This window comes from Nothobranchius furzeri, chromosome 6 (genome assembly GCF_043380555.1).
Source record: "Nothobranchius furzeri strain GRZ-AD chromosome 6, NfurGRZ-RIMD1, whole genome shotgun sequence".
Lineage (NCBI taxonomy): Eukaryota > Metazoa > Chordata > Actinopteri > Cyprinodontiformes > Nothobranchiidae > Nothobranchius > Nothobranchius furzeri.
In genome coordinates, this window is record NC_091746.1 from 45777226 (window position 1) to 45800464 (window position 23239).

The following is a 23239-nucleotide window of genomic DNA, read 5'->3' on the forward strand; positions in this document are numbered from 1 at the left end:
GGTTGTGATCTCACCAAAAAAACAACTAGTTAAAACAAAGGCCACGAACTACATACTTGTAAAAAAATAACAATAATTTAAAAAAGATCTCAGCTACAGTTTTACAGTAGTTGTTGCTAAAAAGTGTTACATAAAAATAATAAAAGTGTTACATGGAGACGTTCTGACAAATGTGATCATTTCAGGTTTATTTCCATGCATTACAAGGTTTACAGCACCCTTAGTTGTTGTATTTAACTGAGTTCTTAAATGAATGTACCTGCGCTGAAAGACATTTATTGACTCACGTTCAATAAATAAAGAAGAAAATAACTATCTGCCATGTCTCTGGAATGTTTTTCCCCATAAAAGAATATGATTCAGCTTTGCATGATCTTTCTTGTCTGTCCACTATTCTTTGCTTATTATTATGAGGCCATATTAGGACATTCTTTATATCAGCAACCATTTTGTATCTTTAGATTCTCAGAAATCCATAAAAGCATCATTTGAACAAAATCAGTACAATGTGTGTTTTTTAAATCAAAAGACTTCGTAAGTAAAGCATCCTGTGAGGTGCCCCCCCCCCCCCCCCCCCCCCCCCCCCCCCGAGAAGACAGCATCATTTGTGTTTCAGCTACTTGACACCATCGTCCACAAGCTGCAGATCGGTTTACTTTACCCACAAGCCCTTTCATTATTTAGTGCTGCCTTTTGATCTCTGTCAATTACTCTTCATCTTGCTCTTCTTTGATTCAGTTTGAATTTTCTAGTTTATAATTTCAGTGTCTTGATTCATTTGCTTCTTTACATATTTTGTTTCGTGATGCATCACTCAGTAAAGTACAGTACATGTTAGTGCATGTTGCTCCGAACTTTAGTGATAAACCAAACTAGTAAACAGCTTTATTAAATATAAGAAAGAAAGAAAACTGTTTATATAGCGCCTCTCAAGATAAAAAATCACGATATGTTTGAAAAAAAAAGGTTCACATAATTTCCTTAGTAATATGATTATTTTACAATACCTTTAAGTATTTTATATCTGAACCAAATGAATATAAATACCAAAATTTTTGTGTTTTTCTGTCTTTTTTTTTTGTGTGAACATTAAAAGGTTAAAGCGAATTGATCATAAATAGTAATTCTTTTTGAAGGTAACTATAAATTTTCCTTCAATACTAGATGCTTTTCCTCAGCAGATATCTGAAAACGTATTAGAATGTTTTACAGTGTGGCATTAGAAAGAAAAACTGAAGAAACAAGGTTAGCGTAGCATGGAAAAGAAGGAGTTCCATGATGGTTTTGTTGCTTCTTTATGGCTAATCGTTTCCTGGAATCCTCTTGTTGGTAAGTATTATTTTGTATTTGTTAAACTTTGTCATCTTTGGCAGTGGTTTCCACAGTGATTTCTTTTATTTTCTTGTTGCTGCAGCTTATTTTGGTATTAGGCTTTTGCAGTATACAGCTAGTAAAAATGTTTGGAGGATATGATGCAATAGATACAAAGTTGGTTCTTTGCTAGTTTGTAATGTGTAAACTCAATCCTGGCTCATTCTTTGAGTGTTGGTGCTGTTGTTTGAATGATTCACATCAGATTTTAAGATGTGACTGTGTGGTTTTTACCATGACTTTTTGGAAATATTCATCAAAATGTTGTTGAAAATGTATGAAATGATGCCCAGTTGTTGAAAAACCATAAAGATCAGGTTTAAAATACATGGAAGTCTCTTGACAACGCCATATTAGATGCCATGTTTCCTTCTATGGGAGCCCATGAGGACAAAATACATTCACTGATTTGTAACAAACGATTACAAAACTTTCGTCATTCTTAAATGTTATTGTTTCACACATTTTCTTCTTCATTGGTTGCCAGTGATGAAAGGGAGTCTGATGTGCTTGTTATTTTGCTAAAGTTTGCACTTCCCAGGGCTTTAGATATCTACTGCCCCATATCACCAGGAAAGTACACACTATCACTTTAAAGAGAATATCAAATGTTTGTGTAGTACCAGCTCAGTGGCCTAGTGGTATGTTTTTCTACCCTGAGACTGGAAAATCCACGGTCGGGTCATACCAAAGACTTTAAAAAGGTCCCAGTGCCTCCCTGCTTGATACTCAGCATTAAAGGGTTGGATTGGGGGCTTAAACTACCAAATGGTTCCTGAGTGTGGCCGTGTCTGAAGCTCACTGCTCCCACACGGGGCGGGTCAAATGCGGAGAACAAATTTCACCAGTGTGAAAACTAATGGGACTTTAACTTTACTCCAAAAAGCCGGAAGAAATATAGATTGAAACCATTTTAGACAATTACGCCTTCTGTTCATACACGCATGTTATGTCCGTCATTTCCAAGCATTTTGCGTTCACATCCAATCCTTCTTTAGCCTTGGTGACTGATTTGTGCTTACATGAGTGAGCTCAAAACAAAAAGATTATTTAAGAAACATATTTTATTAAAAATAAATGTCATACATCAACAGTGTGTTGTTGGTAAAGGGTTGAGAAATAGAGTTTAGATCTTCAAAGAAGGGAAACACTTTTTATTAATCTAACAGTAAATTTGAAGCCTACTAAACTATCTGCAGAAATGTTTTCACACTTCCCTGCATTAGGTGGTGACAAAGTTAGACATCAGGGTCAGAGGAGTTCAAAATAGGAATCTGTATGGTGTATTTACATGAAAGCTGACAGTGCAAGTATTTTGAGCTAGCAGTGACAGGTTCAAATTGCTGTTACTCAGCTAACCCTAACTGCAGTGTATGCTAAAAATTATGATCCATTTTACTGCCTTGCTATCTATCTATTACAGAGGTAACAGTTCAACAAGCAAAACCCAACCAGCCCTTTCCCTCTCCAGTTAATCTTGATGCAGGGACCCCAAGGGGTTTCCAGAACACAGTGTTAAAAAAGTTCCAGCAAATTCTGCGTCTAACTTGGTATCTCATTCTACCTTCGAAGTAATTGTGAGCAGGTAGAGTCTTTAGTCAGATCACTGCATCATCTCAGCTGACTGTTTTCAATGATGTGCAGCAGCACCACATCAATTGAAAGAGTTCCTCACTTTGTTTCTAAGTCTGAGTCCTGCCATCACGTAGGAAGCCGATTTCAGCTAGTTGTATCAAGGATCTTGTTCTTTCACTCACAATCCAAATCTCGTGACCATAGGTGAAGACCTTCGGCTCGTTCTTCACTAGAATAGAATGGTGCAACACATTCACCACTAGGGATGAAGCCCTGATCCTCCAGTCTCCTAAATTTGCAACAGTGACTCACTCCAAACATTTTTTGACCAAAACTCATGCGTTAAAAAACAGATCTATACAGTATGTTTCACTTTCTTCTCCATCAATAAATTAAAGTAACAACGTGCTACTAATTCACTCAGGAAGTAAATCACTTCTAGTCCCTACTAGTTCCATTGTTCATTGATCTTGCAGAAACATTTGCAGTTTTCAGTTATTTCCTTGTACCAAGTTTACCTTTAGCTAGTAACAAGAAATCTATTAGATCAATTTTGTAAAATCTTCATAGTTTCTTCTTTTTCTCAATAAGATGTGCTAAGTCAACACATTCTCAGACAGAATGTGTTGGCTAAATTGACTATATGTGGTCCCTAGAAAGCAGGTTAGGACTTTTACAGAGAGCACACCTCTAAGGCACAGTTTGTGCATGACTTCTTCCCTTTAAACCCAGTACTGGTTGCCTTTCAGAGATGGAATGGAGGATCGAGATCTCCAAGCAGTACTGTATTCAGCTGCAGAAATTGGAGGTGAATTGCAAGCAGTTATATTGTCTCTTTCACTATTGTTACGACTTCTAAAACTTCTATCACTGCTTGATACAACAGATTCAAAAGGTCCCCAGAAGGTTGTCCCAGGTGCCAGACTCCTCCTCGGACTCATGGGTACTCTAGGGGAGGTTGGGCAGCTTGCAGAGCAGAGTGGGGTGACCATCACATTGGGCATTGCCAAGCTCCGTTCTGGGCGACCCAGGTATGGACTGTCCTCAGCGGGCAACTGCGCTGCAGCCAGTTCGTGCATCAGCCGCAGGCGGGCCTGTTTTTCTTTGCGGTGGCGGAAAACCAGAATCAGAACTACAAGGATTATGATAAGAAGCAAACAAGCCAGAAGTGGTAAGATAATGAGGAGGGGGTCAGAGGCAGGGCGAGGCAGAATCTGCACATGAACTAGATCAGTATTTGGATGGTTGATTGGAACATGTGTCTCTGGGACAGGAGGAGTATGAAGCTCTGGGGTTTGACTGCTCCCCTCTCCTGCTCCCTCTGTACTAACCCCTGATCTTGATGACCCCTGATGACTCCCACTGCGTGTTCGGTTCCCCCAGCGATTATGAGGCTTTGCCTTACGTTGTGTCTTATTTTGGTTATTATGTGACAAAATATCAGGATGTAAACCTTCACCAACCGCAATGTGTGTCACAGACTCTCTTTGTCTACTTCCTGTTGTAGTCCGGTTGTGTGTTCGGAAATGGGTTGTTGTGGTTTCATGGCTCGAACTGTCACCTTTATCGAACCCTCTTGCACCCTGACGCATTTGGCGGTGGGGAAAGATGGTGAAGTGAAGCTCACCCTTTGCTGGCTGTACATTTCCAGCCTTCAACAAGAAGGTAAAAGAATCATTGAGGGGCTGGGCGGGTGCATTGCCTTGCACTGTGGTGATTCTGGATCCATTGCTTTGAACTTGGCTGACAGCATCACTGAGAGTCTCCTCTATGGCCACTCGACCTTGCACAACATCCCTGAACGTAAATGACCTCAGGACGTCTGATGCTCTGTTGGGATCATAGGTGATCTGTACCCGGGAACACACAAACACAGCATAAAACAATGTCAGCATTAACACACTTATAAATTTGCTTTGAATACACAATTTAAGTCTAATTGTTGTAGTGATTCCTTAAAAGGACAAGGATACCAACAATTAGCTTTACCTTGACAAGTTTTCCATGTTTTGGTGGAGAGAGAACCTCAAAGACCGGGTTTGCTCGGCTGATTCTTGCTAACTCAGAGGCATCAATCATGGCTTTCCCCAGTTTCACTGCAATGCCACTTGGAACTCTAACGGGCTCTCTTAAGTAGATCAGAGGTCTCACTGTCACATTCACAGTCTGCGCAGGCACATGTCCATAGTCTACACCAGGTGATGATGCCGACACTGAAATCTGGAAATTATCCTCTGATGCACTAAGATCAGTCATGTGGTAAACAACACGTCCAAACTGAAGGTCCTCTTGGCAGAAAGTGACCACCTCCTGGTCGTTAATAGCAATGCGTCCATGGCGGGGGTGTGCGGTGACCGTGTACAAGATATTACCTTGCCTTTGACCATTGGTTTGAGCTGCCAGTTGGTTGGTTGTCAGGACCACTGCTGTGCGTCCTTGAACCAATGACAGTCCAGTGTTATTTACCATAGATACTGATGGTTTGACAACCTCCAAACTGAATAGTTTGTAAAGTGGACGGTGATGACCATCGGTAACGTTGAAGTAGAAAACTCCTGTCGAGGGCTTACCCTGAAAAAGAAGACATGGCCAGAATTTCAATTTTAAATTGGCTTGAAGCTAAAACTTGTAATAACATTCCCAAAAGGACTAATATTGAGCTAAAACAGTGTTATACAAAGAACCAAGACATTTAAGTCTGTTTCACCTGCTGTGTAAAATGCAGTCGGCCATGGTTTACATCATATTGGGTGAAAGAGGTGACTGACTCTGGTCTTTCTCCCAACGTTAGGTAGCCATTGTTGGGTTTACTGATCACAAGGTAGTGCAGCTCTTCTGGTGGTGTATCATGGTCCTCAACCTGGATATTAAGGGTGTTAATATTGTTATACCAGTCTTCAGGAGCAGTGTTCATCAACAGAACACCACCAAAGGAAGAGTTATGGTTGGGGTAAATTCATAAATAAGTATCATAACCAGTTTCTCACTACAAAATAAAAATGGATGCTGAATGATGTTAGCATGATGGACTGGATCACCTGAAGGTTGTCAGGCCCAAGAACTACCCTCTCTCCAACCACAACTTTCATACTGGGCGCTCTGCTTCTGATCAAAGGAGGATGGTCGTTGACAGGCGTTACAGTGATGTTGAACATCTCTGTCACGGTCACGCTGTCTTTAATAGGGTGGTGGTGCGAAATGGTGCCCAGTGATGGAAAGGATGATGAATCAGAATAGAGAGAAGAAAAGGAAGTGGCAGATGAAGAATCAGAGGGAAAGGTAGAAATGGATGGTGAATGAGAAGTAGAAGAGTGGTGGAAAGGAGCCACCCAGGCTCGAAAGGTGAAGCTGTCACTCGTCGTCTCAGAGTCATCGTGGAAATACTTGATGCCAAACTTGTTCAAGGTGGCTTGAGAGAAATCTGGATGGTTCCTGTGAAAATAACCCAAAACACTCTTACTGCCGTATCTTGATACTTTTTCAGTCTTTACCCCTCTACTGAGATTTCTGCCTTTGACCAGCTCAGGAGTCTAGTAGTATGAGTGTCCGCCATGAGACTGGGAGGTCATGAGTTCAAATCCACAGTCAGGTCATACCAAAGACCTTACAATGGGATCCAATACCTCCCTGTTTGACACTCAGCATTTAAGGGAACAAATAATCTAAACCAACATTTTATTGTTGTTTGTGAATAAAGACAGCTTGGGTGATAAAAAAGTAGCATGCCAAAAAGTCAAAGCCATGTGTGACCTACTTTTTATATAAATTAGAACATTTTAAAATGCCAGAGAAAAACTTCTTTTCTTGGAAACATCTCATAAAGACATCACAATGTGGAGCCCTTCTTCCTCCAATAGGGAGCCTAAGTCTCCATCTTTTCCGGTCGGATCATGGGTCCCCGGAAGAACGAAAAAATGAATGCAAGCTAAAAGAGACTAAAAGAGCTATTTTCTAATCCACTTTGCCTTACACCCTGGATCGCACATATGTTGTACTGCAATTTAATTGAAAAGTAAAGATTTATCGGCTTGTAAAAGTTCGTAATTAGCATGACTACAAACCAGACGTCACCACATAATCTCCTCTCCCCTAGCTTAGCTGCTACTTACCAAATGGCCAGATTTATGGTGGTTCTTTCCTCCTGAAGGAAGGATTTGAAGTTTGCTGAACTTACAGTCATTTTTTCTCAGTTTTTTCCATGTCTGGTTCGATGACGTCACTTTCGTGAAGCACTTTGTAGTCCTGGACGTATTTTCACACAAAACCTACAATAGCGTTTCCCCCTGTTCGAAAACAAGTGACTTCTTGGTATCAAAAAGCTTCTTTAAAATTCACGGACAGCACATGTGAAATCTGTGGCACATAACAAGTGAAATTAGAAAATAGCATTTTTAGCCCTATTGACTTGCATTCATTTTTTCATTCTTCCGGGGTCTGGAAGTAGATGGGCGTGACTTAGGCTCTCCATCTGCAGTCTCCATGTCTGAGGTCTTCTGGTTTAAACAAACCAAACAGCAAGAAGATCATTAGTATATTCATGTCCTGGCGGTGTGGGAGGGGTAAAAAGCTCTGTTCACAGCAAGGCTGATTTAGGGGGTTTAGAATGGCCTGTATCAGGGCTCCTGGGACAGATGAAAGCCAAAAGGAAATTTCTTATGCTTCTCACAGATTCAAATCAGTGTTTTAGATTAAACTGCATTATTTGTCCCCTTTAAAGAGTTTAATTGGAAGGTTAAACACCAAATATTTCCCGAGCGCAGCTGTGTTTTCAGCTCACTGCTCACCCAAGGGATGGGTCAAATGCGGAGAACAAATTTCCCACACCAGTGTGACAACTAGTGGGACTTTAACTTTGAAATTGTTCTACATAAGAAACCAGTTTCTCCAATAGAACACAATAACAGCCATGCACCTGGTGAGGTTGTGTCCCCTTATGGACAGAACCCCATGTAGGGGCAATGAAATAACTCGATACATGATGTGGAGGTCTTTTCTCTTGGACTCTGGAACGCTTGCCAGTAGATTTGAGGCATCGAGTTTGGACTGGTCAATTGTCACACTTCCTCCCTCTGCCACCACCGCACCTGATGGAAAAAGACAGAGTACTTCGAGATTCATGTTCTCCAGATGTAAAACGCTTGTACTTCTAAAGGAAAGCTGGAGCTGGTACCTGCATTGTTTACAAGTCTGGTCATGTGCTGGGGGTTGTCATGATGCTCATTAGCTTGGTAGGAGATCAAAATAGAGAAGGTGTGTGGAGGAAGAAAAGCAGGCGGAGAAGATACGGTGAAAGAAAACGTGTCTGCAGCTGACCAGCTGACTGCTTGAGGCTTGTTTTGATCATATAGAATGACTTTTTCATTCACCTATAGGAACAAGGCAGTAAAAGCAAAATATTGTTTTTTCAAATATTAATTTGCCTACTTGACCTACAACCTCACAAAATGCACGAAAACACAAAATCATACCATGCTCTGTGTAAATGTGGAAATGTTTCTGACAGAGCTATCAGGCATTCGTCGGATAAGCCGGCCGAGTTTAGGGGGAGAAGTCACAGCAAACACCACAGACTGGTTTCTTCTGATTTCACTGATGTTGTTGGTTACAACCTGAAGATCCTGCTGTGAGATGGGAGTCACTGAGCCTTCAAGAGGAACAGATGACACAACGAGAAAGAAGAAAGTGAAACAGAAAAGCTATTTTAAACAAACATAATAATCTAGGGCCATCCATCCATCCATTTTCATCTGCTTGTCCGGAGTCGGGTCGCGGGGGCAGTTGCCTAAGGCGAGAGGCCCAGACTTCCCTCTCCCCAACCACTTGGGCCAGCTCCTCTGGGGGAATCCCAAGGCGTTCTCTGGCCAGGTGAGAGACATAGTCCCTCCACCGTGTCCTGGGTCTACCTTTAGGTCTCCTCCCGTTTGGACGAGCCCGGCAAACCTCACCAGGGAGGCGTCCACGAGGCATCCTGACCAGATGCCCGAGCCACCTCAACTGGCTCCTCTCGATGTGGACGAGCAGCGGGTCTACTCCGAGCCCCACCCGAATGACCGAGCTTCTCACCCTATCTCTAAGGGAGAGCCCAGCCACTCTTCGGAGAAAACTCAGTTTGGCCGCTTGTATCCGCGATCTCGTTCTTTCGGTCACTACCCAAAGCTCATGACCATAGATGAAGGTAAGAACGTAGATCGACTGGTAAATCGAGAGCTTCACCTTCTGACTCAGCTCTCTCTTCACCACGACAGACCGGTACAACGCCCGCATCACTGCAGATGCAGCACCAATCCGCCTATCGATCTCACGCTCCAGTTTTCCCTCACTCGTGAACAAGACCCCGAGATAGTTAAACTCCTCCACTTAGGGCAGGATCTCATCCCTGACCCGCCGAATCAAGACCATGGTCTCAGATTTAGAGGAGCTGATTCTCATCCCAGCTGCTTCACACTCGGCTGCGAACTGCTCCAGCGAAAGCTGAAGATCATGCTCTGATGAAGCCAACAGGACCACATCATCTGCAAAAGGCAGAGACCTGATCCTCAGGCCACCAAAACGGATGCCCTCCACACCTTGGCTGCACCTAGAAATCCTGTCCATAAAGGTTATGAACAGAATCGTTGACAAAGGGCAGCCTTGGCGGAGTCCAACTCTCACTGGGAACGAGCCCGACTTACTGCCGGCAATGCGGACCCAAGCTCTGACACCGGTCATACAGGGACCTATCAGCCTGTATCAGAGGGCCTGGTACCCCATACTCCCGGAGTACCCCCCACAGGGCTCCCCAAGGGACGCGGTCTAACACCTTCTCCAAATCCACAAAACACATGTAGACTGGTTGGGCAAATTCCTACGCACCCTCCAGGATCCCCCTAAGGGTATAGAGCTGGCCCAGTGTTCCACGGCCAGGACGAAAACCACATTGCTCCTCCTGAATCTGAGGTTCAACAATCCGACGGAGCCTCCTCTCCAGAACCCCTGATTAGACCTTACCAGGAAGGCTCAGGAGTGTGATCCCCCTGTAGTTGGAACACACTCTACTGTCCCCCTTTTTAAATAAGGGAACCACCACCGCGGTCTGCCAGTCCAGTGGGACTCCCCCCATGCCCACGCGATATTGCAGAGCCGTGTCAGCCAACACAGCCCCACAACATCCAGAGCCTTAAGGAACTCCGGGCGGATCTCATCCACCCTCAGAGCCTTGCCACAGAGGATCTTTTTTAACCACCTCAGTGACCTCAGCACCAGAGATTTGAGAGGCCAACCCAAAGTCCCCAGACTCTGCTTCCTCACTGGAAGATGTGTCGGTGGGATTGAGGAGGTCTTCGAAGTATTCTGCCCACCGATCCACAATGTCCTGAGTAGAGGTCAGCAGCACACCGTCCCCACTATAGATAGTGCTGGTAAAGCACTTGAAGCTCCTTCTGACAGGAGACTCTGCCAGACATTCCCAGCAGACCCTTGCTATACGTTTGGGTCTGCCTGGTCTGACCGGCATCCTCCCCCACCATCTGAGCCAACTCACCACCAGGTAGTGGTCAGTTGACAGCTCCGCCCCTCTCTTCACCCGAGTGTCCAAGACATGTGGCCACAGGGCAGATGAAACAACAACAAAGTTGATCATCGAGCTGCGGCCTAAGGTATCCTGGTGCCAAGAGCACATATGGACACCTTTATGTCTGAACATGGTTTTCATTATGGACAATCCATGACTGGCACAAAAGTCCAAAAACAAAACACCACTCAAATTCAGATCAGGGGGGCCGTTCCTCCCAACCACACCTCTCCAGGTCTCACTGTCGTTGCCCACGTGAGCGTTAAAGTCCCCCAGCAGAACGAGGGAGCCACCAGAAGGAGCGCTTTCCAGCACCCCCTCCAAGGTCTCCAAAAAGGGTGGGTATTCTGAGCTGTAGTTTTGGTGCATAAGCACAGATCACAGTCATAACCCGTCCTTCCACACGTAGGTGGAGGGGGGCTACACACTCATTCACTGGGGTAAACCCCAACGTACAGGCACCAAGATGGGGGGCAACTAGTATGCCCACCCCTGCTCGGCGCCTCTTAGTGGGAGCAACTCCAGAGTGATAGAAAGTCCAACCCCTCTCAAGGAAACTGGTTCCAGAGCCATGCGTTGAGGTGAGTCCGACTATATCTAGTTGGAACCTCTCAACCTCATGCACCAACTCAGGCTCCTTCCCCAGAGAGTTGACATTCCATGTGCCAAGAACCAGCTTCTGTAGCCGAGGATCAGACCGCCAAGGTCCCCGCCCTCGGCTACCACTCATCACACACTGCACCCGACCCCTTTGGCCCCTCCCACGAGTGGTGAGCCCATGGGAAAGGGGACCCACGTTTCCTCTTTGGGCTGTGCCCAGCCGGGCTCCATGGGTGAAAGCCCGGCAACCAGGAGCTCGCCAACATGCCCCACCTCCAGGCCTGGCTCCAGAGGGGGGCCCCGGTGACCCACGTCCGGGCGAGGGAACACGGTTTCCATTTATATAATTCATCATAAGATGTCTAGGGCCGTTCTCCAAAACTTGAACTTCAATGAGGTGTTTTATTGCCACATGAGATGACAGAAAGGACATGTGCCATGTGTTTATTTTCTGTCTGTCAAATCTCCAAGGCTGTTCCTGAAACTAAAAATAAGGAAAATTGCAATAAAATTTCCACTTCAGATATGTTGGTGCAGATACTCATTCATGCACACAACACATCCTGATTATTTTCCCCATTTTCCGTCCTCTTTTTTTATTAAATGAAATGTTCTGCTTTTCACCAGAGCAGTTTTCTGAATTCCAATTAACCTTCTTTTGCCCAAAAAATTTAAGCACTTTTGGGTGTTTTCAAGGGAAGTTTGTACAAGGAAAATCTAATAACATTTACTACACATTTGTGAGTACTTAAATACGTGCTCAAAAGAAGAACCTTATAATTAGATAAAACCTCATAAAATGAGAAAGGAAACACAAATAAATAAGTTCAGTTGTCTTTTCACCAAATATATTGTCATTTACCGCATCAAATGTGTTCAATATTGCTCAGAGGAAACGTTTAGAACAAGTTATGTGTTGGTTTTCTACCCAAATCATTAGGGCCACCTAGTGGTATTGTCAAGTAATTCATTTTTCCACACCCAAGTTTAGATTTCGATTCAGTTACACTAACTATATCTTTTTTCTGAGTGTAAAGGATCTAGTGGGTATCCAGTATGTATGCTTTTTGCTGTGGTGTAAAAAGGCTGAGTAACCTGGGTAGACCTCCATGGGGCGGTTTCTTTGCAAGGTGAGGACCAGAGCATGAGCAGTTGTGCTAAATATCTGTCGAGGAGCAACGTTAACTCCATCATTCACCTGGAAGTGAAAACCACCTGACAGTGCACCTGTGGAGAAAAGAGGGCACATTGAATAAGCTCATCTGTTACAATAAAGGTCCTCTTGAAGCTGTAATGAGTGCTCACCGTTATGCACAAACACCAGTTTCCTGCTCTGTATGTGGTTTTGGGTGAAGTTCAGGATATGTCTGGAGGGAGCACTTTTCAGAGCCAGGTGTCCATTACTGGGCGGTGTGACGATGAACTCCAGTCCCTCAGGTGGGGTGTCAGAGTCTTCAGCACTAAGTTCATTTAGGGTTATCTCTGTTACAGAACCAACCCAAACCTTAAGAAGCAGAAACAAAGAACAATAATACTGACAACTTTATTAAAGGTGTTGGACACGTGCTTAATCAATACATTTGCAGTGGTCTCAGGAATAATTGCCTTGTACGTCGTACTCGGGGAAGAAAAGCTCAGATGCACTTGTTTCAGGATCTAGCAGAATGCCACATCAGAGGAGAACTTAACGCGGCAGGATTTGGACTCTTGTTTCCTGATATTTGGACATCTGACCTCAGATTGGATAACAGAAATGTGACTCTACCACTAACATGCAACATGGATGTTTTATCTCCACAAATAACAAACGCTAGGGAGTTCTGCTGTGTGGTGGAGTTGCTAATGCTAAAGGTTAGCTTCTATAGCCAAGACGTTCTCTGCTGTTTCCTGGACACTAAACCAACAACAGCTTTCCCCGTCGTGAGTCAAGATGGGTGAGTCTATGAGTGTGACAGTGTGACGTAGACCTCTATTTTCTAGAAGCTAATGCAGGAGAAAGGTGTAGGAGACTATTTTCATGTTCAGCCTGCATGAAAAGCTCAGAGTGACTGATCACAATCAGAAATATTAAGTTAAAAATGCTTTTTCATTGAACCACATATTTAAGATTATTGAGGAAAATAGTTAAAGTCATCTTGGCCATAGTTTTTCAAATTCCTCCAAGTTTTTATTTTTTATTTTTTTCAAGAATTCTTATGTTAAGCTAATCACAAGCTGACTTGTTCTTCATGTTCAGCCCAAAAATGTATTATGTTTTGAGTTTGAAAAAAACTTTGTTTCTGAAAACATTGTTATAATGTTGTGTTGTATTAATAGAGATTTAGACAGTATTTAAAAGCCTGTACGTTTAGCTCCTGTTTGAGTTGATTTTATAGGGTTAGGGTCCAGCTATAGCTGAACATAACCTGCCTCTCTAATTTACCTTCAGGCCTCGGTTGGTGGCGACAACAGGGATCTCATCGTTGACCGGAGTTATGCTGATGTGAACAGTGCACGGCAGGCTGTGCTTCATTATTTCTGTTTGGTTGGCTACAATGGTGAAGTTGTCCCTCAGTGTTTCACTACCATCATGGATGTATGAGATGTACTCATGCTCTACCTAGAAGCATAAAACATGTTTTAAGTGTAACAGATTTTAATATATATGTATTTTTTAATGTCATGTTTAAGTGATTTTATGGTTAAACCCCCTTCTAAATCAGGAAGTCAAATGAAAGTGTATCATTTGAACCTGCTATGTAAACATAGACAGATGTATGGGATTTTATGGCCTCAGTCATACCTCAGTGTGAGTAAAAGCATTGATAGGCATCCCTGGAATCCGGCTGTGCTCCAGGTGTCCAAACTTTGGTGGAACCATGACCTGATACAGGAAGTTCATCCCTGAGAAGTGGTGACTGGCTACATTGATGACCCTGGATGTGAGAGGCAGAGATGACCCCTCATCAAGGGTCAAGTTAGACACCTGCAGAAAAAAAGATCAGTGGGAAGCACAGACCAGTTTAAACTGAGCTTTAACACGCTTTTATTTTACTTTTAGTACCTGCAGAGGAAGCAGGACTGGTATGATGTCAATCAGCAGCCTGATAGGTCCAACTATTGTCAGCCCGTTGGTTGCCTCCAACAGAACAGAGTCATTAGTGCTCTCTGTAGCCTGATGGTGATAAATGATTGACCCCTGGTTGAGGTCCTCCTGGGAGAACAAAGTTGTGGGTTGCTCCTTGATACCAAGGACAAAGGAATGGGTCAGAAATCCTTTAAATTACTGTTTCTTCAGGAATCATTTAGTTAACTACTGCAGTGCAATAACTTTTCTGGATGCATTTTATGTGATTTTTCAAAAAGAAGAGACCAAACGTAATGATAGAAGAAATTTAATAAAGGTTTTTGATTTTAGGGAGAAAAATATTCCAGTTCTAAGACATAAATGATTTGTATGATCTTACAAATGACACCATTTCTAGGGGAAAGCTTTGAAGCTTGAAACAATTGCAAATAAATGTTTAAAATTCAATTTAGATTTAAAAATTTATAGGAGCAATTATATATATATATATATATATATATATATATATATATATGTTCTTCTCAAAAATTAGCATATTGTGGTAAAGTTCATTATTGTCTGTAATGTACTGATAAACATTAGACTTTAATTTATATTAGATTCATTACACACAACTGAACTGAAGAGACTCTCACTCATTCTCCACTTCCGGTCGGTAACAAGATGGCGTCTGTGCTTGGCTTAGCCGCAGTCACCGGCCACTTTTTCAAACTTTTCTCCACTAACCTCCTCTTTTCCACCTTGCTCCTGTCTGCGATCCTCTTCAGTAGTGTCCCTGCTACCATCTCCTATGATCGCCAGACTCTTTTGTCCTTCCGTTCGTTCACAATCACCCAAGATGCACCGAGGACGTACCTCCCTATTTGTTTATCTGAGTGGCGCACTGGCCCGGAGACAAACGACAATTCCAACCAGAGTGCCTCCAGCGATGTTTATCCGGTCGCGGGAAAACGTCGGAGGAAAATAGGTAAACGAGCAGGAATCCAGGTGAGATGAAGACTTCTCTTAAAGCGTGGTTTATCCAGTAAACATCGGCGTGTTCTTCTAGCTTCTTGTCCTTTGTTTGGTGACTTGAGCGCCACTTCCACATTCCCGCCAGGCCGCGTTGCGGCGCGGTTTCTCCGTCCAAGTTTTTTAAGGTCGGTTTATCCTCATTCCTCAGTGGTTTCTCCTCCTGTTCCCTCCATAAGTGTTTTTTATAAACACCGTGGCTCTAACCCTGCTAATTTACATCCACTAACTCCAGCTGTTTCTGTCGTTTCTGATTCCTCCACCTCACTCAGCATGGCTCTATTAAATACCCGCTCTGTTAACAATAAGTCCTTCCTGCTCAATGATTTAATTCTCTCTAAAAACTTGGATTTTCTGTTTCTGACTGAAGTTTGGCAGCAAACATCTCATTATTCTGGTCTGATTGAACTCTGCCCGAGTGGTTATTCTTTTCTTAGCCAGACCCGGGGTTCTGGTCGTTGTGGAGGCCTAGCTGTTGTTTTCAGAGACCATCTTCCATGTAGCTCTACAACCTCTGGTCACTTTGCTTCCTTTGAACTGCAGCTGATTAAAGTCGGGCGTAAGGACCCGTTCTACTGTGCTGTGGTCTATCGTCCACCTGGTCCAAACAGTTCTTTCCTTCAGGAGCTTGGTGACTTTCTATCCTCCACTGTGAAGCTGTCCAGACTGGTGATTGTTGGTGACTTTAACATCCACGTTGATGATCCCTCTGATCACTTTACCATGAATTTCTCCAGCCTTATAGACTCCTTCGGCTTTACCCAGGATGTTTCTGGCCCCACACACACCAGGGGACACACTCTGGACCTTGTTTTTACCCTGAGTCTAAATGCTGACAGTGTTTGTCCTGAGGACGTTTATATTTCTGATCACCATTGCATTTTCTTTAACTTGTCAGTTTCTGCGTCCCCACCTCCTGCTCGCCGTGTGTTTAGTTCTCGTTTTCTTAATGAGAGCACAGCTAGCAATTTTTCTGCTGCTTTTGATCCACCCTGTTCTTCTGATAACGACCCAGATTCCTTAACTTCTCAGTTTAACGAGCACTGCCTCTCCATTCTGAGCACTGCCTCTCCATTCTGGACAACAGCTGTCCTGTCAGAACCAGATCTGTTCCTGCAGTGAACCCTACTCCCTGGTTTAATGACAGCCTTCGCAGCCCAAAGCGCCAATGCAGAAAAATTGAGTGCTTGTGGAAGAAAACCCATCTCCACGTCCATCTGCTGCACCTAAAAGATCTTCTGACATCCTTTAACTCTGCAGTCATAGACGCTAGTGTTTCCTATTTTTCCAACCTGGTGTCCCAGAGCAAAGCGAAGTCCAAGGTGCTGTTTAACACCATCAGCAGCATCGTCTCTCCTGCCTCTCCTACAGCCTCCATCCACTCTGTTACAGACTGTGAGAACTTTCTGTCTTTCTTTGTGGACAAAGTTAATAAGGTTAGATCTAGCATATCTCCTTCAGCCTTATCTCTGCCTGTCCTGACTCCAACCAGGCCCGTCATCCTAGATAGCTTTGCTCCTGTTTCTTTGCCTGAGTTAACCTAACTAGTTAACTCTATGAAGACCTCTGTATGCCCCCTCCACATCTTCTTACCCTCATCTTTGTTTAAAAGTGCTTTTCAGTCCATCGGTCCCAGGGTGCTCTCCATAATTAATGCTTCTCTGGTTTCTGGTCAGGTCCCTGCTTACTTTAAGAACGCTGTAATCCACCCGCTTCTTAAAAAACCGAGTCTCGACCCCTCTCTCCATAGCAGCTTCAGACCCATCTCTAAACTTCCGTTCATCTCCAAGATCTAAACAACTCACAGCTGCTCTTGATGAACATAACATCTATGATTGCTTACAGTCAGGTTTTCGTAGGGCTCATTCTACTGAAACAGCTCTTCTTAGGGTCTCTAATGACCTTCTGACTCACAGTGATGCAGGAGACTGTTATGTTCTGGTCCTGCTGGACCTGACTGCAGCCTTTGACACAGTTGACCATCACCTGCTACTGGAGAGGCTGAGAGAATGGGTAGGCCTATCAGGATCTGCTCTGGAGTCGTTCTCCTCTTATCTTTCTGAGCGCTCCTTTTCTGTGGCCATCTCCAAGTTTAGGTCCTCCACCACCTCTCTTACCCATGGTGTCCCACAAGGTTCTGTGCTGGGGCCTCTGCTATTCCTCCTCTATCTCCTTCCTCTTCAGCACATCCTGAGCTCCTTCAAAGGAATCTCCTACCATCTTTATGCAGATGACATCCAACTGTACATCTCCTTTAAGTCCCATGAGATGTCTAAGCTGCAGCTGTTGCACACCTGCTTAGACTCTGTCAAAACCTGGATGGCTGGGAGCTTTCTACAGCTGAATGAAGATAAGACTGAGATCCTCATCTGTGCCCCAGACAAGCTGGTTCCCAAAGTCAGAGACTCTCTTGGTCAGCTTGCTTCTCACACCAAACCTTCCATCAGGAATCTTGGACCTTTGACCCAGCTCTCACCCTGGATTCTCATGTCAGTTCTCTTGTTCGCTCTTCCTTCTTCCATCTCAGGAACATTGCTAAGCTGAGTCCCATTCTGTTCCGATCTGAACTTGAGACAGTTATCCACTCCTTCATCTCCTCATGCTTAGACTACTGCAACTCTCTTTTCACGTGTCTGAGCAGAACCTCCCTGAACCGTCTACAGGTGGTTCAGAGCGCCTGTGCTAGGCTTCTGACCAAGTCCTCCAAACACACCCACATCACCCCGCTTCTCCTCCAGCTTCATTGGCTGCCAGTCAACTTCAGGGTTCATTTCAAGATCCTGGTTCTGGTCTATAGGGCCTTACATGGACAAGCACCATCATACATTGGTGGTCTTCTTAGTCCCTACACCCCCAGCAGGTCCCTGAGGTCCAGTGATCAAAGCCTACTGGTTGTGCAGCGCACCAGGATAAAGACCAAAGGTGACAGATCATTTTCTGCTGTGAACCCAGACTCTGGAACTCCTTTAAAAAGCAGCTGAAGACTCACTTGTTCAAAGTGGCTTTTGTATGACCTTCTTCACCACTCTCTCTTTATTCTGCTCTCCCCACCTATTCCACCTTCCTCAGGATCCACTGATTTCCCTCTTTCCTAGTCACTCTCTCTTTCTTAACATTTTTTAATCACAATTGTCTATTTTTGCTCATTTTAAATATATTTTTAACTATTTTCTAAATTATTTTTTATATTTTTACATTTTTTGTTTTTGTGAAGCGCCTCGTGATTTTTATCTTGAGAGACGCTATAGAAATGATATTTTCTTCTTCTTCTGAAGTAGTTCAAGCCTTTGATTGTTTCTAATATTGATGATTTTTGCATACAGCTCATGAAAACCCAAAATTCCTATCTAAAAAAATGTGCATATCATGAAAAGGTTCTCTAAACGAGCTATTAACCTAATCATCTGAATCAACTAATTAACTCTAAACACCTGCAAAAGATTGCTGAGGCTTTTAAAAACTCCCAGCCTGGTTCATTACTCAAAACCGCAATTATGGGTAAGACTGCCAACCTGACTGCTGTCCAGAAGGCCATCATTGACACCCTCAAGCAAGAGGGTAAGACACAGAAAGAAATTTCTGAATGGATAGGCTGTTCCCAGAGTGCTGTATCAAGGCACCTCAGTGGGAAGTATGTGGAAAGGAAAAAGTGTGGCAGAAAACGCTGCACAACGAGAAGAGGTGACCGGACCCTGAGGGAGATTGAGGAGAACGACCGATTCCAGACCTTGGGGGACCTGCGGAAGCAGTGAACTGAGTCTGGAGCAGAAACATCCAGAGCCACCGTGTACAGGCGTGTGCAGGAAATGAGCTACAGGTGCCGCATTCCCCAGGTCAAGCCACTTTTGAACCAGAAACAGCGGCAGAAGCGCCTGACCTGGGCTACAGAGAAGCAGCACTGGACTGTTGCTCAGTGGTCCAAAGTACTTTTGTCGGATGAAAGCAAATTTTGCATGTCATTCGGAAATCCAGGTGCCAGAGTCTGGAAGAAGACTGGGCAGAGGGAAATGCCAAAATGCCTGAAGTCCAGTGTCAAGTACCCACAGTCAGTGATGGTCTGGGGTGCCATGTCAGCTGCTGGTGTTGGTCCACTGTGTTTTATCAAGGGCAGGGTCAATGCAGCTAGCTATCAGGAGATTTTAGAGCACTTCATGCTTCCATCTGATGAAAAGCTTTATGGAGATGAATATTTCATTTTTCAGCACGACCTGGCACCTGCTCACAGCGCCAAAACCACTGGTAAATGGCGTACTGACCATGGTATTACTGTGCTCAATTGGCCTGCCAACTCTCCCGACCTGAACCCCATAGAGAATCTGTGGGATATTATGAAGAGAAAGTTGAGAGACGCAAGACCCAACACTCGGGATGAGCTTAAGGCCACTATCGAAGCATCCTGGGCCTCCATAGCACCTCAGCAGTGCCACAGGCTGATTGCCTCGATGCCACACCGCATTGAAGAAGTAATTTCTGCAAAAGGATTCCCAACCAGGTATTGAGTGCATAACTGAACATAATAATTTGATGGTTGACTTTTTTGTATTAAGAACACTTTTCTTTAATTGGTCGGATGCAATATGCACATTTTTTGAGATGGGAATTTTGGGTTTTCATGAGCTGGATGCCAAAATCATCAATATTAGAAACAATAAAAGGCTTGAACTACTTCAGTTGTGCGTAATTAATCTAATACGTATATATGAAGGTCTATGTTTATCAGTACATTACAGATAATAATGAACTTCACCACAATATGCAAATTTTTTGAGAAGGACCTATATATATATATATATATATATATATATATATATATATATATATATATATATATATTTTTAATAAAAGCCAATACATAGTTTAGTTTTAAACTAAAATTTTAAATGAATACTATCATTTCATTTTTCAGGCTTAGCGGGTCAAACATGAGAGAACTTGGGTCTATAGGTTTATACCTTATGGAGATGCTGCTTTTCTCTTTTTTCATTCAGATGTTTTTTGTAGGGGTATAATCTGTAAATGCTACCCATTGTTGGGGGGCTTTGGACAGTAAAAACTATCTCTGAAGGATCACTGTCCTCATGGACAACCTGAAGAAGAGAAAAAAACATTAAACATGGAATCATTCCTCCTAGACATAACATAGTCAGATATTATTGTTTTTTAAATTTAAATCATTTTCAAATTAGGTCGAGTAAAATAATCTGACCTTTAAGTGACAGACAGAATCCTTTGTTGGCCTACCTGTAGATGTTCTCTACTGATGGAGGTATTCCGTCCCTCTGCCACCACTAAGGGCTGGTTGACTTTGACTGTTGGAGGTCTTTGATGACTCTCCAGGTATATTTTTATGGAAACTCCAATATCCAGATGCACTTCCCTCCTCCCTCTTTCCGTCTTCCTTTCTGTAGTCCTTTCCCTCGCTCTCGCCGTCACGTTGAAAATGTCCAACAACTGGTTGCCTCCACTGTGGTGATACGCCACGCGACCTTCCACCAGGTCTCTCTGAGTGAAAACTGAAATTGCATCCGTTCCTATTATTGCCTCCTTCAGGCCGTCGTTAAAGCAGAGAACACCGTGTTTGGGTGGGATGAAGACCTCAAACGTCACCTCCTGGGGGTCTCGGATGTCAAGGTTGCTGGTGACACTGAGATTAGCAGAAGTAAGGATTGTAATCCCACTTTGTTGGACTATTAAACCGGTGTTGTTCTCAACCTGCAGGTATGGATCCTGTGCCACCACCTGCACCCAAAAGGTACAAAACTGAGTCAGAAGCAGGATCTTTATTTTACCACGAAAATCTTCATAAACACAACAAAGTTTTTTTGAAGTTACAAATAAATAACACAGCATTACACCTGAAAACAACAATGAACAAAATAACCACTTGAAATGTTTTCTCTCATCTTTGCTGTTCAAAATTTGGCTATAAGGCTTTAATTTATTAAATAAAAGTGAAGTTTTAAAGACAATGTATTTTTTTTCATCCACTTTCACTAAATTGAAACCATTCAGTAATATGACAATATCGGCACTCACTTCTTCTCCAGCCTTCAGAGAGTACAGACGCTTTTTTCTCAGCTCCCTTATCTGCTTCCCCAAGGCTCTTGTCCTGTCAGCCTACAGAGCACTTCTCTGAATTTCGCCTGAAACCACTACTCATTTTTAGAAATATGGACTTAATTAGCTGGTCATTCAACACGATTGATAAAATTTTTTCTACGATGAGAACGGAGAAGGGGGCTCCCACCTGTCCCGAGGGGACATACGCAGCGGGATATGCACTCGATTCTTGGGAGGTCTGGCGAATCGTGTACCTCTCTCAGTTGTCCAACGAGGACGTGGAAGATTTGTGGATGTTTGGCCTGATGATCACTGGATTTCTTCTGATTGGAGTGGGAGGATATCTGGTTTTCTGGAAATTTGGGAAGACGGGAGTGATTGGAGTGCGACCCGTGCCCATGGAATGTGCCGCTCGTGCGGTGACCTCACAGACTGGGACGTTACTCGAGGTGAACCGTAAGCTGGATAATGTCCTCGCGGCATTGCCTGTGTTAGTACGCAAGATGGATGTCATCTCGGAGAGGGTCGCCGGACGATGTGGGGATGTTTAGAACACGTAAAATTGGCTTTACTGGTGGACATAAATGACCACTTATAGACTCCAAGGCAGAGAGGAAAATTATCTCTGCCTGCCCCAAACAAAATCATGTTTATCCTTATCTGACGCCAAGGCAGCCTCTCAAGGCTGCTTCAACACACCCCCATGAAAGGAGGAATGCTGACAGATGCTGTGTCCCGACCTTTCCCCCCCCTGCATTCAGATTGTGACCTGCGGGAAACTCAATGTGCTCTCTGTTCCTTATCTCTCCCTCCCACCTGTTGGTCTGCAGCTGGTTGATGCGCTGTACCGGCAGCTCCCATTGGAGGCTTCAGGATCCCGCCCAACCCCGCCTCCCCATCGGACTCTGATGTTTTGTATCTGTGCTGTCTGTGCTTCTATGTTGAGGAGTTTTTTCGTATAATAGAGTTACTCCCCGCTGGGTCTAACTCTGCTATGCCTTTTTTTACCTACCCCCAACTATCCTCATGTAACTCCCTTTTCATCTATCTATTAAGGTAGCGCGACTCATGTTGCGAATGACCGCAGTCACCAATTCTTGTCATGTGTCTTACCCATGTATGTCTGATCTCTGAATTGTGTGCACTGAAACTCAATCTCGTTTCTCTGTATGTCCTGCACATGTGGTAGAAATGACAATAAAATGACTTTGACTATAATGAGTTAAATAAAATACAAGTGATGAAAAATGGATTCACCTCTAGAAGTGCTGAGACATAATGTTTCCCATCTGTTACAAAAAGTACAAAGCGTCCGAAGCTCACTCCACTGTGGATAAACAACACCTTATTCTGGGAGAAGAGAAAAAAAGAACAGATGATAAATGACCACAACTTATCAAACTGTTAAAAAAAATTCTACATATTGACAACTTTTTTATTTTTCAAAATGCTTAAAGAAAAACTATTCAGAGACCAAGGGGCAGGACATTATATTCAAAATATGGGTGGGCAATGGCCATCTGAAGATGATATTGTGACTTTTTTACTGCTAGAACAGGAAAAAGCATGAGAGCTTTTTCCTCACTCAAAACAACTCATAAGGCATTCGTTCAGGCTAGAGACTACAGCAAATATATTGAAAAAAATGAGTGAAGGAGTCCTTCAGAAGTTCAAGTACAACTAAGGAGGTACTCTTTGTTTAGATTCCCAGAATGTACTCTCCACAGAAATGGGCCAAAGTAGAGCCACAGGGAGCAACCCACATAAATAAATATACATTATTCATATAAAATAGTTTGGTAAATAAACTAAAGTCCCATAATAGTCACATTATTTCCATTGAAAGAATGAAGTAATGAGAACTTAGTGGTTGAGGTTAGATCAGACTGGGATTGTGGTTATTGTGAAGCCTAGAACAGAATCCTGATACAAATTTAGAAACCTGTGGAAACTCGGTATACTTTTGTGCTGTTTTTAATTAATTAAATCTTTATTTTGCATCTGTT

The 23239-nt window shown here is 43.4% G+C and overlaps 1 protein-coding gene across 2 annotated transcripts in view; it reads right to left on the reverse strand.

Moving 5' to 3' along the window:
- Nucleotides 1-1051: 1051 nt before the first annotated feature.
- Nucleotides 1052-23239, reverse strand: part of LOC107396678 (chondroitin sulfate proteoglycan 4) — a 29960-nt gene continuing 7772 nt past the window's right edge. Inside the window, exons 9-23 of one of the 2 annotated variants that reach the window (XM_054744213.2) lie at nucleotides 22491-22583; nucleotides 20415-20912; nucleotides 20126-20260; nucleotides 14139-14315; nucleotides 13878-14060; nucleotides 13518-13694; nucleotides 12401-12599; nucleotides 12191-12322; nucleotides 8415-8590; nucleotides 8117-8312; nucleotides 7859-8030; nucleotides 5985-6378; nucleotides 5654-5806; nucleotides 4936-5517; nucleotides 1052-4796 (exon numbers count right to left, since the gene is read on the reverse strand). In XM_054744213.2, coding sequence (XP_054600188.2) covers nucleotides 3669-4796; nucleotides 4936-5517; nucleotides 5654-5806; nucleotides 5985-6378; nucleotides 7859-8030; nucleotides 8117-8312; nucleotides 8415-8590; nucleotides 12191-12322; nucleotides 12401-12599; nucleotides 13518-13694; nucleotides 13878-14060; nucleotides 14139-14315; nucleotides 20126-20260; nucleotides 20415-20912; nucleotides 22491-22583 — 4395 coding nt within the window. In that variant the 3' untranslated portion in view covers nucleotides 1052-3668. The remainder of the gene's footprint in view (nucleotides 4797-4935; nucleotides 5518-5653; nucleotides 5807-5984; nucleotides 6379-7858; nucleotides 8031-8116; nucleotides 8313-8414; nucleotides 8591-12190; nucleotides 12323-12400; nucleotides 12600-13517; nucleotides 13695-13877; nucleotides 14061-14138; nucleotides 14316-20125; nucleotides 20261-20414; nucleotides 20913-22490; nucleotides 22584-23239) is intronic. The other variant, XM_015976493.3, reaches the window with a different exon arrangement.